Here is a 15,124-nt window from a genome sequence, read left to right on the forward strand (position 1 = left end):
GCAGAATCTGTCCCTGCAGGAGCCCAGATATTGCACTTAATGGAGTTTAAATAAACTATTTTAAATATGGACAAAGTTTATCCAAAAAAATCTAATTTCAATGTACACTTTTGACATGAACTTCTGAAGTGAAAAAAGTATTAATTCTCATTTCATCACAATTATTAAAGGGTATTTTGACTCTCAAGTAGTTGCTATATAATTATGTGTATAGTTGCGATGTGTAATCTTTTATTCTGTCTTTTTTTAGATGTTTTAATCTAATGATGAATGATTCTAGAGAGTTCTTTGACTAGAAAAACAAACCTTAAAGTTGGCAAAGCAAGTGACAAAATTAATTGCAAGTAATTTTTAGAATACACTGTGGACAAGTGCTAACCTCAACTAATCAACTGTTATCCAAAGCTGGCTATCTTCTAAGCCATCTTGTCTTTCTGGAAAAATAAGCTCAAGATTTATTTCAGAACCATGAGGTTGCGGGTTCGATCCCTGCCCTTGCTCAGTGGGTTAACGATCCGGGGTTACCTTGAGCTGTGGTGTAGGTCACAGACGCGACTTGGATCCCGCGTTGCTGTGGCTCTGGCATAGGCTGGCAGCTACAGCTCCGATTAGACCCCTAGCCTGGGAACCTCCATATGCCACGGGAGCAGCCCAAGAAATGGCAAAAAGAAAAAAAAAATAAAAGATTTCAAAGGTTTAAAAAAAAAGTCATTTTAGAAAGTAGTCTTGTACAAAGGCTGATCAAGAGCTAAATTTGGTATTACACAGACTCAAAGTTAGAGGAGGGAAAGAAAACTATAGACATCCCACTTCCTCCTCATATCCCATATAAAGGAAATGTGGTTCAAACCCACCCTAAGTAGTGCTATGCAATCACTGTAGTTGAGGTGAGATTTCCTTATAAATTGCTATGGCACTATTTCTCTATGTCTAAGACTCAAACGTAAAATATTAATGTGCAAAAGTAATATTGTACACATACTCCATTTCTTAAAGCATAGTTCTCTTCCCTGTTTTATTCCATAACTTTGCCATTTAACCTTATAGAACAGAACTTGGAGCTATTTTTATTTAAAAAATTTTTTAAATTATAGATGATTTACAATGTTGTACCAATTTCTGATGTACAGCAAAGTGATCCAGTCATATATGGGTCACTTTTTCTCATATTATTTTCCATCATATTCTATCCCAAGAGATTGGATATAGTTCCCTGTGCTACAGAGTAGGACCTTATTGCCCATCCATTCTAAATGTAATAGTTTGCATCTACTAACGCCAAACTCCCAATCCATGCCACTCCCTCCCCTCTCCTCCTTGGCAACCTACAAGTCTGTTTTCTATGTCTGTGGGTTTGCTTCTATTTTGTAGATAGGTTCTTTGTGCCGTATTTTGGATTCCACATATAAGTGATTTCATGTGGTATTTGTCTCTTTCTGACTTAGTATGAGAATCAATAGTTGCATCCATATTGCTACAAATGGCATTTATTTTTTTTTTATGGCTGAGCAGTATTCCATTGTGTATATGTACCACATGTTTTTAATCCAGCCATCTGCAGATGGACATTTAGGCTGTTTCCATGTCTCAGCTATTGCGAATAGTGATGCTATGAACATACGGGTGCATATATCTTTTTGAAGTGTAGTTTTGTCTGGATACATGCCCAGGAGTGGGATTGTTGGATCATAGGGTAGTTCTGTATGTAGTTTTCTGAGGAACCTCCATATTGTTTTCCACAGTGGTTGTACCAATTTACATTCTCACCAGCAGTGTAGGAGGGTTTCCTTTTCTCCACACCCTCTCTAGCATTTGTTATTTGTACACTTATTTCTTTTCCTTTTTTTGGAGGGGGAGCTTTTAGGCCCACACCCATGGCACATGGAGGTTCCCAGGCGAGGGGGACTAATCGGAGCCACAGCTGCCGGCCTACACCACGCAACACAGGATCTGCGTGTGCACCACAGCTCATGGCAACAATGGATCCTGAACCCAATAAGCAAGGCCAGATACCGAACCTGCAACCTCAGGGTTCCTAGTTGGATTCGTTACCGCTGCGTCATGACAGGAACTCCTATAGACTTATTCATGATGGCCATTCTGACTGGTATGAGTTGGCACCTCACTGTAGTTTTGATCTGCATTTCTCTAATAATTAGTGATGCTGAATATTTTTTCATGTGCCTACTGACCATCTGTACATCTTCTTTAAGGAAATGTCTATTTAGGTCTTCTGCCCATCTTTCAATTGGGTTGTTTTATTGTTGTTGAGGTCTATAAATTGTTTGCATATTTTGGAGTAAGGCCTTATCAGCTGCATCACATGCAATTACTTTCTCCTTGGTTTTTCTTTCTCTTTTTTCTTTTTATGGCTGCCCCTCTGGCATAAGGAAGTTCTGGGCTGAATCAGAGCTGCAGCAGCAGCCTATGCCACAGCCATGGCAACACCAGATTCTAGCTGCATCTGCAATCTATGCTGCAGCTTGCAGCAATGCTGGATCTTTAATCCACTGAGCAAGGCCAGGAATCGAACCTGCATCCTTACGGACACTACCTGGGGTTTTTAGCCCACTTAGCCACAATGGGAACTCCTCTGGAGTTATTTTTGATATGTATGTTCTTACTGCAATTTTATTAATTGCTTTGGATTTGTTTTTGTTGCTCTTTTTTCTTCTCTTCTTCACTTGTTCTCTCTTCTGGTTTGATGACTATCTTTAGTGTTGTATTTGAGTTAATTTTTATTTGTTTGTGTATCAACTGTAGATTTTTGGTTTGCAGTTATTCTGAAGTTTTGATATGAGTCTATATATATATACATATATGAGATTGTTTTAAGTTGTTGGTCTCTTAATTGCAAATGCATCTCTAGTGTCCTGCGTTTGTACCCTCCTTATGATTTCTGATTTTGGTGGCATAACTGTGAGTGGATGATTTCGTATCTTTACTGTATATATACCTATACTGGTGAGCCTTGTCATTTGTGGTAGTTTTGTTTCCTGTTGCGGCCTTCTCTTTTCTGCCCAGAGGAGTTCCTTTAGTATTTGTTGTAAAGCTGGTTTAGTGGTGCTGAATTCTCTTAGCTTTTGCTTATCTGTGAACCTTTTGATTTCTCCTTCAAGTCTGAATGAAAGCCTTGCTGGGTAAAGTAATCTTGGTTGGAGGTTTTTTCCTTTCATTATGTTAAGTATATCATGCCACTCCCTTCTGGCCTGCAGAGTTTCTGCTGGAAAATCTGCCAATAACCTCATCAGGGTTCCCTTGTATGTTATTTGTTCCTTTTCCCTAGCTGCTTTCAAGATTTTCTCTGTCTTTAATTTTGGTCAGTTTGATTAATATGTGTCTCGGTGTGTACCTTATTTTATATGGTACTTGTTGTGCTTACTGAGTGAGTGAGTGAGTGAGTGGTTCCTTTCCATGATAGGGAAGTTTTTGGCTATTATCTCTGGGAATATTTTTTCTGTCCCCTTCTCTCTCTCTTCTCCTTCTGGCACCCTTGTAATACGGATGTTGGTGCATGTCACGTTGTCCCAGAGTTCTCTGAGACTCTCTTTATTTGTTTTCAATCTTTTTTCTCTTTTCTGTTCCACATCTGTAATTTCCACTAATCTGTGTTCCACCTCACTTATTCATTCTTCTGCCTCCTGTATGCTGCTGTTAGCTGCTTCTAGTGAATTTATTTCAGTTATTGTATTTTGCATCTCTTCTTGTTTAAGTTTTACATCTTGTATCTCTTTGCTCAGTGTTTCCTGTAAGTTATCCATCTTTGCCTCCAGTTTATTTCCAATGTCTTGCATCATCTTCAGCATCAACAGTCTAAAGACTTTTTCCTGGAGGATGAGAATCTCCTGATCACTTAGCTGATTTTCTGGGAGTTTTTCTTTCTTCCTCATCTGAGTTATAGTTGTCTTTTCATTTTTATAGGTTTTTGGTGTGGTGACCTTTTTACAGATAATAGAGTTGTAGCCTCTCTTACTTCTGGTGCCTGCCCCCCTTATGGCTAAAGTTGGTTCAGGGGCTTATTGTAGGCTTCCTTATGGGAGGGGCTGATGCCTGCCCACTGATAAGTGGAGCTGATTCCTATCCCTCTGGTGGGTGGGACTTTGTCTCTGGATGGGATTAGAGGCAGCTGTGTGCCTGAGGTGTCTTTAGGTAGCCTGTTTACTGAGGGGCAGGGCTGTGATCCCACCTGGATTGTTGTTTGCCCTGGGGCTTCTCAGCACTGATGGGTGGGGCCAGATTTTCCCAAAATGGCCACCTCCAGAGAAAGGCATGCTGAGGAATACTCCCAGGAGCTTTGCTTCCAGTTCCCTTCCCCCACAACAAGCCACATTCACCCCTGTTTTCCCAGGATGTCCTCCAAGAACTGCAGTCAGGTTTGACCCAGATTCCTATGGAGATCTCACTCTGCCCTGGGACCCAGTGCACGTGAAAGTCTGTGTGTGCCTTTTAAGAATGGGGTCTCCGTTTCCCCCAGTCCTGTGGAACTCCTGCGCAAAAGCCCCACTGGCCTTCAATGCCAGGTGCTCTGGGGGCTCTTCCTCCCAGTGCCAGATCCCCACACATGGGATTTTGATGTGGGGCTCAGAACTCTCACTCCTGTAGGTGAGTTTCTGTGAACCAGTTACTTTCCAGTCTGTGGGGTTTCCCACCCGGGAGGTATGGGGTTGCTTATGTCGTGTAATCACCCCTCCTAACTCCTGATATGGCCTCCTCTTTGTCTTCTGGAGTAGGATATCTTTTTTAAGGTTTCTGGTCCATTTGGGTGAAGACTGCCTGGCATGTAGTGGGTGAAGATTGCTTAGCATGTAGTTGTAAATTTTATTGTTTTTAGGAGAGAACTTGACCTCCAGTCCTTCTATTCCCCATCTTAATCCCATCCTCTCTGGAGTTATTTTTAAAGAAGGATTCTACTAAGCACATGTTGTTTACTCAGCTGAGAATGCAGTTCTTGTCTGAAAAAAGTTCTAATATTCCTACAAGTTTGTTTAATCTCATACTTCTTTTACAGGCTAACAAATACACACATATGCATGCATGCACACACACTCCTTTGGAGTTCACCTCTTTGAGCACAAAATGCTTCCCTCCATAGCGCTAAATCCCTTAGAGACTACACGTATAATCATGCTTACACATCCTCACTTTAATATCCTTATAGCCTTAGCAGCAGATGCTGAAATAAAGTGAATAAAAAAATGTTATTCAGGGGGAGTTCCCGTCGTGGCGCAGTGGTTAACGAATCCAACTAGGAACCATGAGGTTGCGGGTTCGGTCCCTGCCCTTGCTCAGTGGGTTAACGATCCAGCGTGGCCGTGAGCTGTGGTGTAGGTTGCAGACGCAGCTCGGATCCCGCGTTGCTGTGGTTCTGGCATAGGCTGGAGACTACAGCTCCGATTCGACCCCTAGCCTGGGAACCTCCATACGCCGCGGGAGAGGCCCAAGAAATAGCAAAAAAAAAAAAAAAAAAAAAAGACAAAAAAAAATGTTATTCAGTTATTTAGTAGAGGAAAGATACTCAGCTTGTTAAGGTTCAGTAAAGACCTTTCGGTACAGATTGTCTATTGAACCGAACCAAATCGTTTTACTAAGGACTGCAAAGCTTCTCAGCATCTTTAGGTAAAAGAGGCACAGTTGGTCATGCTTAATAAAATTTCAGCAGACAGCAAGCAAGTTTCACCTAAAATGCTAATAACTCCAAGAAATTAGTCATTAGATCATTTTCTTGGAAAGAATCCAAGTTTTGAGTAAGAAATGGGACCATAACATACTATCAATGTTTGCTGTAAGAGAAGGACAATGTTGAGATGTATGCTGCATATTTGCCATTCCAAGTTGTAATAACTTCAAAGATCCCTTTGGTTACAATAAATATATGACAAATTGTTGGAATTTTAGCCTAATTTTAGTTGAGCAGTTGATAAAACATTAGGGGAAAATAAATCATTTAAGTTTTAATATTAGTAGGATTCTAGGGAGTTCCCGTCGTGGCGCAGTGGTTAACCAGTGGTTAACAAATCCGACTAGGAACCATGAGGTTGCGGGTTCGGTCCCTGCCCTTGCTCAGTGGGTTAACGATCTGGCGTTGCTGTGAGCTGTGGTGTAGGTTGCAGACGCGGCTCGGATCCAGCATTGCTGTGGCTCTGGCGTAGGCCGGTGGCTACAGCTCCGATTCAACCCCTAGCCTGGGAACCTCCATATGCCGCGGGAGCGGCCCAAGAAATAGCAAAAAAAGACCAAAAAAAAAATATTAGTAGGATTCTAGAGAAGAATAAATTAGAAAAGTGAGGAATAAAGACCAAAGATTAGCTGGTATTCAGAATTACAAATAGACTTTTAAATCATTATTTTAAAATGTTTAATAATGAACAGTCTTTTAAAATACTGCCAACTCTAAATGTCATATTCATTTAACTGATCCAAAGCAGCACCCTCTAATGATGCAGTGGCAGACTGTACTTTCCACAAACCAAAGCCTACTATAACAAGTAACATTACAATGACATTTCCTAAAAGACCTAGCCAATATGACACACACTCAAAATAATGTTTAAAGGTGACAAAATTACAGTATGACATCAATCTTTAAACAGATACTTGGAATCTCTACAATAAGGTTTATCTACAATTATTCAAAATAAAATAGGATTCAAGGTAATATGGGTATCTCGTGGCAACTGAATGTTTTGCATTTAATTAAAAACACATAAATTAAATGATTTTAAGGAAACTTAGGACTTTTTTACTATCAAAACACTCATTATTTTCAAGCAGTATTTTCACAGGGATGTAATAAACAGTATAGATGGAGTAAAACTGCAGAATGAGATAGTTATAAAAATAATGACATCATAGCTCAGGTATATTCCAGCTTCATGTGAAAATTTAAATTATTAAATTCTCTTTATCTTTCACTTCATCATTAATTACCTTGACATAATTTGATAAAAGGAGATTAACCATCCTACTGGTTTTAGATCCTTTAACATACCTTAAAATATCTTGAAAAACTTGCAATTTAGAAATCATGACAATATGTTCATTATAATCACATTCAGGAAATCTAGTGATTATAAATAATTCACAAAATATCTGAAATCTGAAAATAAAAAAGCACAAACCTGCATCTCTCCTTTCTCATCAGGTTTAGCTGGTTTTGCAGCCTCAGTAGCTGAATTTTTCAAGCTCTCTTTGCTACAGCGCAGAAGTACTTCTACTACATATAAAGGATCCAATTCACCAGAATTAGGCTAGGAAAAAAAATTTTAAAGAAGTTTATTAATTCTTAAAACCATCTCACAGATTTTAAGTTCCATGTGTACAGAACAACGTTCTCAGCATTTATGACTGGCAAACATGGCACAATAAATGTTTATTTCATGAAATGAAGGCTTGTCTCTCTTCCTCTTTCAACAGGCTCCACTTGATGAGAAAACACAGAAACTACCTGACACTTAGGAATTTAAATGGTATGATCATTGTTAACTGTGATGTCACTTTAAGTTTCTAATGATTAGTTTATAATTTTACTTCATGTTATGCCAGAATTAGAAAAAGAAACCAAAAGAAATTATCTGTAACAGAAAATGAATAAGTAAATTCAAATCTCCCTAATTAAACAAGATGAAAAACATACTGAGAATAGATTATTTTGTTGCTTAGTATACTGGCCCTCTACCATGTGGCTTTATATTTTGTTAACTGTCTTTTAGGAGTTCCTGTCATGGCGCAGCAGAAATGAATCCGACTAGAAACCATGACATTGTGGGTTCGATCCCTGGCCTTGCTTGTTGGGTCAAGGATATGGCACTGCCGTGAGCTGTGGTATAGACTGGAAGCTACAGCTCTGATTAGACCCCTAGCCTGGGAACCTCCATATGCTGCAGGTGTGGCCCTAAAAAGACAAAAGACCAAAAAAAAAAGTCTTTTAGTCTTTTATATTCTCTAATAAAAATATGATTCTCAAAGACCTAACACTAATCACATCTACACTATGATAATTTATGTTTGAGAGCAACATTTTTCAAACAGTAATAAAGAATTCCACTTTATGTTTTGTCTTTTTTTTTTTTTTTTTTTTTTTGCTATTTCTTGGGCTGCTCCCGCAGCATATGGAGGTTCCCAGGCTAGGGGTTGAATCGGAGCTGTAGCCACCGGCCTACGCCAGAGCCACAGCAATGCTGGATCCGAGCCGCGTCTGCAACCTACACCACAGCTCACGGCAACGCCGGATCGTTAATCCACTGAGCAAGGCCAGGGACCAAACCTGCAACCTCATGGTTCCTAGTTGGATTCGCCAACTAGGAACCACTGCGCCACGACGGGAACTCCCCACTTTATGTTTTAATTCAACATTTGAATAATCTCTTCTATAAAATTAGATAAAGGGAGAAATTATTTGATTGAGAGGGAGGCATGGTAAGAAGTGACTACTTGGTCTTCTCCCACAACACCTGCACAGTTCCTGTGCAAAAATGAAAACTGTCAAGAAATGACCATAAATCCATACCTACAATCTATTCCTATAATAGACTATCAATTACCTAAGGATAGTAAAATATATTTCCATAACAAACCAAAAATACAATCATAATTATCTTAAACCACTGAGTATAAATTTCCACAAAGAAAACATAAGCTTCATTTCCCAATTCAAAAGAAAAATTAGTTTTTTCTCAGTATATATTTTTTCAAAAAAAATTTTTAAAAAGGTTTTAAAACATTCTAGGAGTTCCCTGATGGCTCAGCACATTAAGGATGTGGTGTTGTCACTGCTGTGGCTTGGGACACAATTGTGGCACAGGTTTGATCCCTGGCCTGGAACTTCCACACACCATGGGTGAAGCAAAACCAAAACAGAATAAATCACTCCAGATTGGTATAGATAAAAAGCAAAGCTGGGTAGTATTTTCAATCAGATCTGGATCTGCAAAGACTGTATGTGTATCTTAATCAACATAAAATGAATTTATTTATTTATTTATTTATTTATTTTCTTTTAAGGGCTGCACCTGCAGCGCACGTAAGTTCCCAGGCTAGGAGTCAAATCAGAGCTGCAGCTGCCAGTGTATACCATAGTCACAGCAACATGGGATACTCAACTCACTGAGTGAGGCCAGGTATCTAACCCACATCCTCATAAGCTGGGTTCTTAACCCAATGAGCCACGAGAACTCCTTAAAATGAGTTTTAAAATCAGGTAAGTAGGAGTTCTCATTGTGTCTTAGCAGGTTGAAGACCTGATAGTGTCTTTGGGCATTCAGGTTTGATCCCTGGCCTGGCTTTGTATGTTGAGGATCTGGCACTGCCATAAGCTGTGGTGTAGGTCACAGATGTGGCTTGGATCCAGTGTTGCCATGGCTGTGGTGAAGGCCACAGCTGCAGCTCTGATTTGACCTCTGGCCCAGAAAACTTCCATATGCCGCAAATGCAGCCACAAAAAGAAAAATAAATAAAATGAGGTAAATAAATCGTTACAAACAACAGTCAACTCTTTGAAGGGGCCAAGGACTGTAAGGAGAATCAGTGACTATTATATTTAGTTTTCCAGATGGGGGGAAAACCCTCTGAGTAAGATGCATTCCACATTCTGATGAATAAATTAACTACAAAGTGTTACAGGACATACAAGTATTTGCACAAAACTAACCTAAGATTTATGAAGAATCTTTAATGTTTCTAGATAATCTAGAACTGTTACTGGGTTTAATTTCAATTCTGTACATTTGTAAACTTAATATTCTCCTTCTATAAGATATAAGAATCATGGAAGTGACTATAAGAACTCAAGCATTTTATACATAATTATCTGTCTTTGCAGAAATACCACTTAAAACATTACAGAGATAGTCTCAAGTGTTACTAAGGAAACACATTCAAAGCCTTCTTTTTGTAACATTATATGAAAACTTGCTGTTAAATATATTTCTTAAGATTAAAAAACTTTTCTTGATCAACTTCTAGTTCTGTAGTCTAGTAAAGATGGGTCAACAATATCATCGTTCACTTAAGAGAAATTTATTAAATGTTCTATTTGGCTTTTAAATGACAGTCTTAGCATAAATTTTTGCTTCTATGTCCTAATTTCTAACTTCTTAATCATATAATTTAACTTTCTTCTCCCTAACTTCATTCCTTTTAAGATGTGGCTAATTTCTTACTGTAAGTGAAAATTGCCAGATTAAAATATAATTTGATAATCTGAAGGTTGCAGTATGTAAAGAAACAAACAACAGTAAATACATAGTGACAATATATATATATATTTTTTTTGCTTTTTAGGGCCGCACGCGTGGCATATGGAGGTTTCTCAGGTTAGGGGTCAAATCGGAGCTACAGCTGATGGCCTACACCATAGCCACAGCAACTCTGAATCAGAGTCACGTCGGTGATCTACACCATACCTCATGGCAATGCTGGATCCACAACCCAGTGAGCAAGGCCATGGATCAAATCTGCATCCTCATGGATACTAGGTGATTCGTTTCTACTGTGCCACAACGGGAACTCCTGACGATCTATTTTTATCTCCTTAAAATGCTTCAAAATGTTTGCTTCTTTGGTATGTATTATCCCTTTGTGGACAAAAAAATGCCATGTCATTTGCCATTAAACAAAGAATGTTGCAGCCATCAGCCTTGGCAGCCACCCCCAATGGTGCATTGCTGAGGGGATCGTGGATGGAGAAAAACATGATGACCCTAAGTTTTTTGGTAGGGTTTATTACAGTGGTAATAAACTCCTCTTTGGAGGAGTAAGTTATCTGAAATTTAGTTTCAAGAAGAGGTGTTTAGGTTAACCTCAGTTTAAAGTCAATGGGAAGACTTTGCTCAGCTGAAAGACTCTGAGTAAGGTTGGACTGGGTTATAAAGTGGAAGACGACCTCTCATTTTTCCTTGAGTTGACTACTTTAACAGAGTTTGTTTTAATAAAAGTGAAGGTATATCATGAGAGCTTTCAACTCTGAAGAAGGAACATTTCCTCCCAGCTAGTAATGGCTTTCTCAGGCAACTAAGAAAGTCGTGGAAGCAGTGGAGGCAAGTCCTCATAATGTGCTGCCAGTCCTAGAGGGAAATCGACTCTTTTTAATTAAAAACTTGCTCTGCAGGAGACACACATTAAGAGCTGGCCACTCCATGACTGAAGCACCCATGGTGATCTTAGGATCCCAAAGAGAGAAACTGAGACACATAATAGAGTTGAAACAATTCTAGGGTAAAACCTAGAGGATTTAAGCTCACAAATACCACAAAGCCCACCACAAGATTGTCACAGTGGAGCTCCCATCGTGGCACTGTGGAAACGAATCTGACTAGGAACCATGAGGTTGCTGGTTCGATCCCTGGCCTCACTCAGTGGGTTAAGGATCCTGTGTTGCTGTGAGCTGTGGTGTAGGCCGGCAGCTGCAGTTCCGATTTGACCCCTAGCCTGGGAACCTCCATATGCAGCAGGTGCAGCTCTAGAAAAGATTAAAAAAAAAAAAAAAAAGGTAAGACTGTCACTAGTTATTTTTCTATCTCAACAAACTGATTTCAGAATGGGGAACGAAACTTTCAAAACAAAACAGGAATGACAAATTACCAGGTTTATATACATACAAAACTTATAAGTACTTATTTAGTTGGAAATTAAAAGAAGTCTCGTCAGGAAAATAACTAAGATGGAGTTCTTTTATTGTATATGCAGTTAAGTTAGAGAAAGCTGGCTTGATAAAATATCTTTTCAGAATTCTGACCTTAAAGAAACAAATACCCTTTTAGGGGTAACTTGTATTTATCTTTCTCTGTCTTTAAGATGTAAATGTTCTACTCAATCTTCTTCAGAGGTGTGTGTGTTTTGAGAACTTGGTCTCTGCCATACTAAAGGTATACACACTTGGCAGCCAAATAATAGACTGGGATTCTGAGCAATCTTTTGTCTGACTGTGCCAACAACTCTCAGGGGACTTTCTGCCATCTTAACCATCATTACATCAGCCTGTAGAACAAAGGTCTTTTACTATTTGGGGAAGTAAATTTTCCATACCTTGTATAGGCAGTATCCTACATACTCTCTTATGGGGATGCCTCTTGTGTTTTATTACTTTAAGTCACTATTAAGATATTTATGAGCAAGAGGAGGTGCTATAGGCCTGCCATATCAGGAAACACAGGATGCTGTAGCCATCAACTGCTACAGTCACCACCCCTGATGGTGCATCCTGAGGGGAACTCAGGATGAAGATAAACAGGATGCCTACCATCAAGCCATGAGCTTCTTCAGTCACCCCCAATGGTGTACCCTGAGAGGATTTAGGATGAAGAAAAACAGGATACTGGCCCTAGATAGTTAAAGGTGCATATCAAAGTAAAAACTGCAATAAGCCAGGCTCTTAATATCTTCCCATACACATAAAAACGCCAAATTAGTTAACTTAAAATGTTTGGTTTTCTTTAATTAGTAGTAATTTTTGATGTTCTACTAATTTTTGATGAGTTGTTAAAAACTCCTATATAGCCTGGCTTCTCCCTTACCACTTCGGAACAGTCCCTCAGAGCTATCTGTGAGGCTGCCTCCCGTGATTAAGTTCTTAGTTATGTCCACCAAATAAAATATAATTCTCAGCTTTTAGGTTGTGCAAATTTCAGTTGGCAGGGGTGGGTGATGTCTTTTTCTGCCCTGCCCCCACTGGTTGGATATAACACTGCTGAGAATGCTGGGGCCTCATTTATCCTTGTCTTGGTTTATGAAGCATTGGTTCCAACCTGGGTGAGGAATGTTAAGAAGACACTCTGATGTTCCACTTAGCTCTCAGGTCCTAAAACAAGAGTGTCACCCAGAGAGAAGTTGATCACTGTCTCCACACCAAACTTTAAAACTTTGGCTTAGAGATTTTGCTTGGGGCGGGGGGGGGGGGGTGGGGGGAGAAGAAAGCCTTAAAACAGACAGCTCTTAGTAACTTCCCAAAGAAAGTCATTTCATTTGCAATAGAGTTGAGAAATCTAAGTCTTAGAGCATGCTCAAAAAACAGTGGAGGCCATGCTGAAAGACAAATAGAGATCTATAGAATCACTGGAAATATAGGCAAAATATAGGCCAGCTGGTTTACAGGAGAGAACCTAGGGTTGGGGAGTGGGGTGCTGGGAAGAGTCTCCTGCAATTAGTGAGCTTAACAGCAGGGTATGTTCAGGAAAAGGCCCAAAGAGACCATTTTCAAAACCACTGTTACACCAGGGTAACTGTAGGCATATCAAAGGCTGTGCCAAGGAAAAGCATGAAAGGTTCAGCAGTATGGGGGGGTGGGGGTGGTTGCTGAATAGACTTCACTCAAATAATCTAGCAGCTCACTAAACAAATAAACAAGCAAATAAAAACAATAAACCAGGGTGGGGGGTGGGGAGAAGAACCAGTACCTATAATGCTACAACATATTATCTTAAATGGCCAATTTACAAGAAAAAATTACGGACAAAGACAGAAATTTATGAACCATGATTTATAAAACAGGAAAAAAAAAAAGCAGGCAATAGAGAGTGCCTATGAGAATAACCAAATGTTGTGTTAAACAAAGTCTTAAAGGAAACCATTTTAAGTATGTGCAAAGAACTCAGGGAACTATAATTAAAGAAGGAAGGGATAATAATCAATTCTTCCAATTTCTCTGACAATAACAATCAGAGAATGTCAATAGATAAATACGATAAAAGAACCAACAGTAAAGTATCTGAAATGAAAAAAAATCACTAGAAGATTCAACAGAAATGTGATATAGAAGAAAGTATTAAAAAATATGAAGATAAAAGAAATGACACAATTAAAAAACAGGAAAAAAATGAAGAAAAATGAACAAAGTCACAGAGAAATGTAGGTCACCAATAAGCACAACATATCCATAATGGAAATACTAGAAAAACAGGATAGAAAGTAATGAAAAAATATTTAACAAAATAATGGCTGAAAATTTATCACATTAAAAAACAGGAAACTCAATGAACTCCAAGTAGAATAAATACAAAAAAAGTACTCTTATATATTATAAATTATATAAAATGCCCAGACACATTAGAGCAAAAATGCAAAAAGCCAAACACAAGGAGAAAATCTTGAAAGGAGTAAGAAGAAAAAAATATTCACCTTTTACAAGGGGATTACAATCAGTTTATAGCAGACACTTTTAGTAGAAAGCATGGAGGCCAGAGGCAGTGCGTTAGCATATTCCCAGAAAAAACCTCTTAGCTAAAATTTCTTTAATCAGGCAAAGATTTATTCAAAGACAGACAATCCCAAATAAGCAAAAATTGAGATGTGTTGCTAGCAAGCTGCTTTACAGAAAATACTAAAGGAAGTTCTTGAGGCTGAAAGCAACACCAGATGTTACAATTGAATCCATATGAAGAAACAACACTGGTAAAGGCAATTATGAAATTATAAATGACTATTTCCTTTTAAATGACTTAAAAAACCAATTACATAAGACAATATGTATATACTGAATTGTTGAGAGTGCAACAAAAATGTAGTATATTTGCCAGTACCACAAAGGAGGTGGGTGGGAGCAAAGCTGTACTGGGCTAAGTCAATAACTCCAGATGGTAACTTGAATCCACAAGAAAGAGAACCAGAAATAATAAACAAGAAGTTTAATACAACAGAAGTTATAAATATTTACCTTTCTCCTCTAAGCTTCATTAAGAGTCATAAAATTATATAAAGTATTTAACTATAATATGTATTGGTGGGCTTGTAACATTTATAGACATAATATATATAACATCCATACCACAAAAAGAGGAAAAATGGAACAGAGGTATAAAAAGAGGAATGTTCCTATAACTAACTGGAATTTAAGTTAGTATAAATCTGACACAATTCTATCAATATGTATATGGAAGACACTAGCGGCTACTAAGAAAGTAATAAAATACGTATATACCTAGGGAAAAAAAGACATAAATAAAGTATCACATTAGAAAATACACACTTAGGGAATTCCTGTTGCAGCTCAGTGGGTTACAAACCTTATAAGTATCCACAAGGATATGGGTTTGATCCCTGGCCTCACTCAGCAGGTTAAGGATCCAGCGTTGCTGTGAGCTATGGCATAGGTCGCAGACATGGCTTGGACCCCAAGCTGCTGTGGCTGTGGCAT

At 38.6% G+C, this 15,124-nt stretch overlaps 1 protein-coding gene across 1 annotated transcript in view; it reads right to left on the bottom strand.

Moving 5' to 3' along the window:
* The window catches only part of MTREX (Mtr4 exosome RNA helicase), a 123,821-nt gene that overhangs the window by 41,393 nt on the left and 67,304 nt on the right, over positions 1-15,124 (bottom strand). Inside the window, 1 exon segment of the mRNA XM_047760481.1 lies at positions 7,119-7,247. Coding sequence (XP_047616437.1) covers positions 7,119-7,247 — 129 coding nt within the window.

The sequence above is a fragment of the Phacochoerus africanus genome, chromosome 1 (assembly GCF_016906955.1).
Source record: "Phacochoerus africanus isolate WHEZ1 chromosome 1, ROS_Pafr_v1, whole genome shotgun sequence".
Lineage (NCBI taxonomy): Eukaryota > Metazoa > Chordata > Mammalia > Artiodactyla > Suidae > Phacochoerus > Phacochoerus africanus.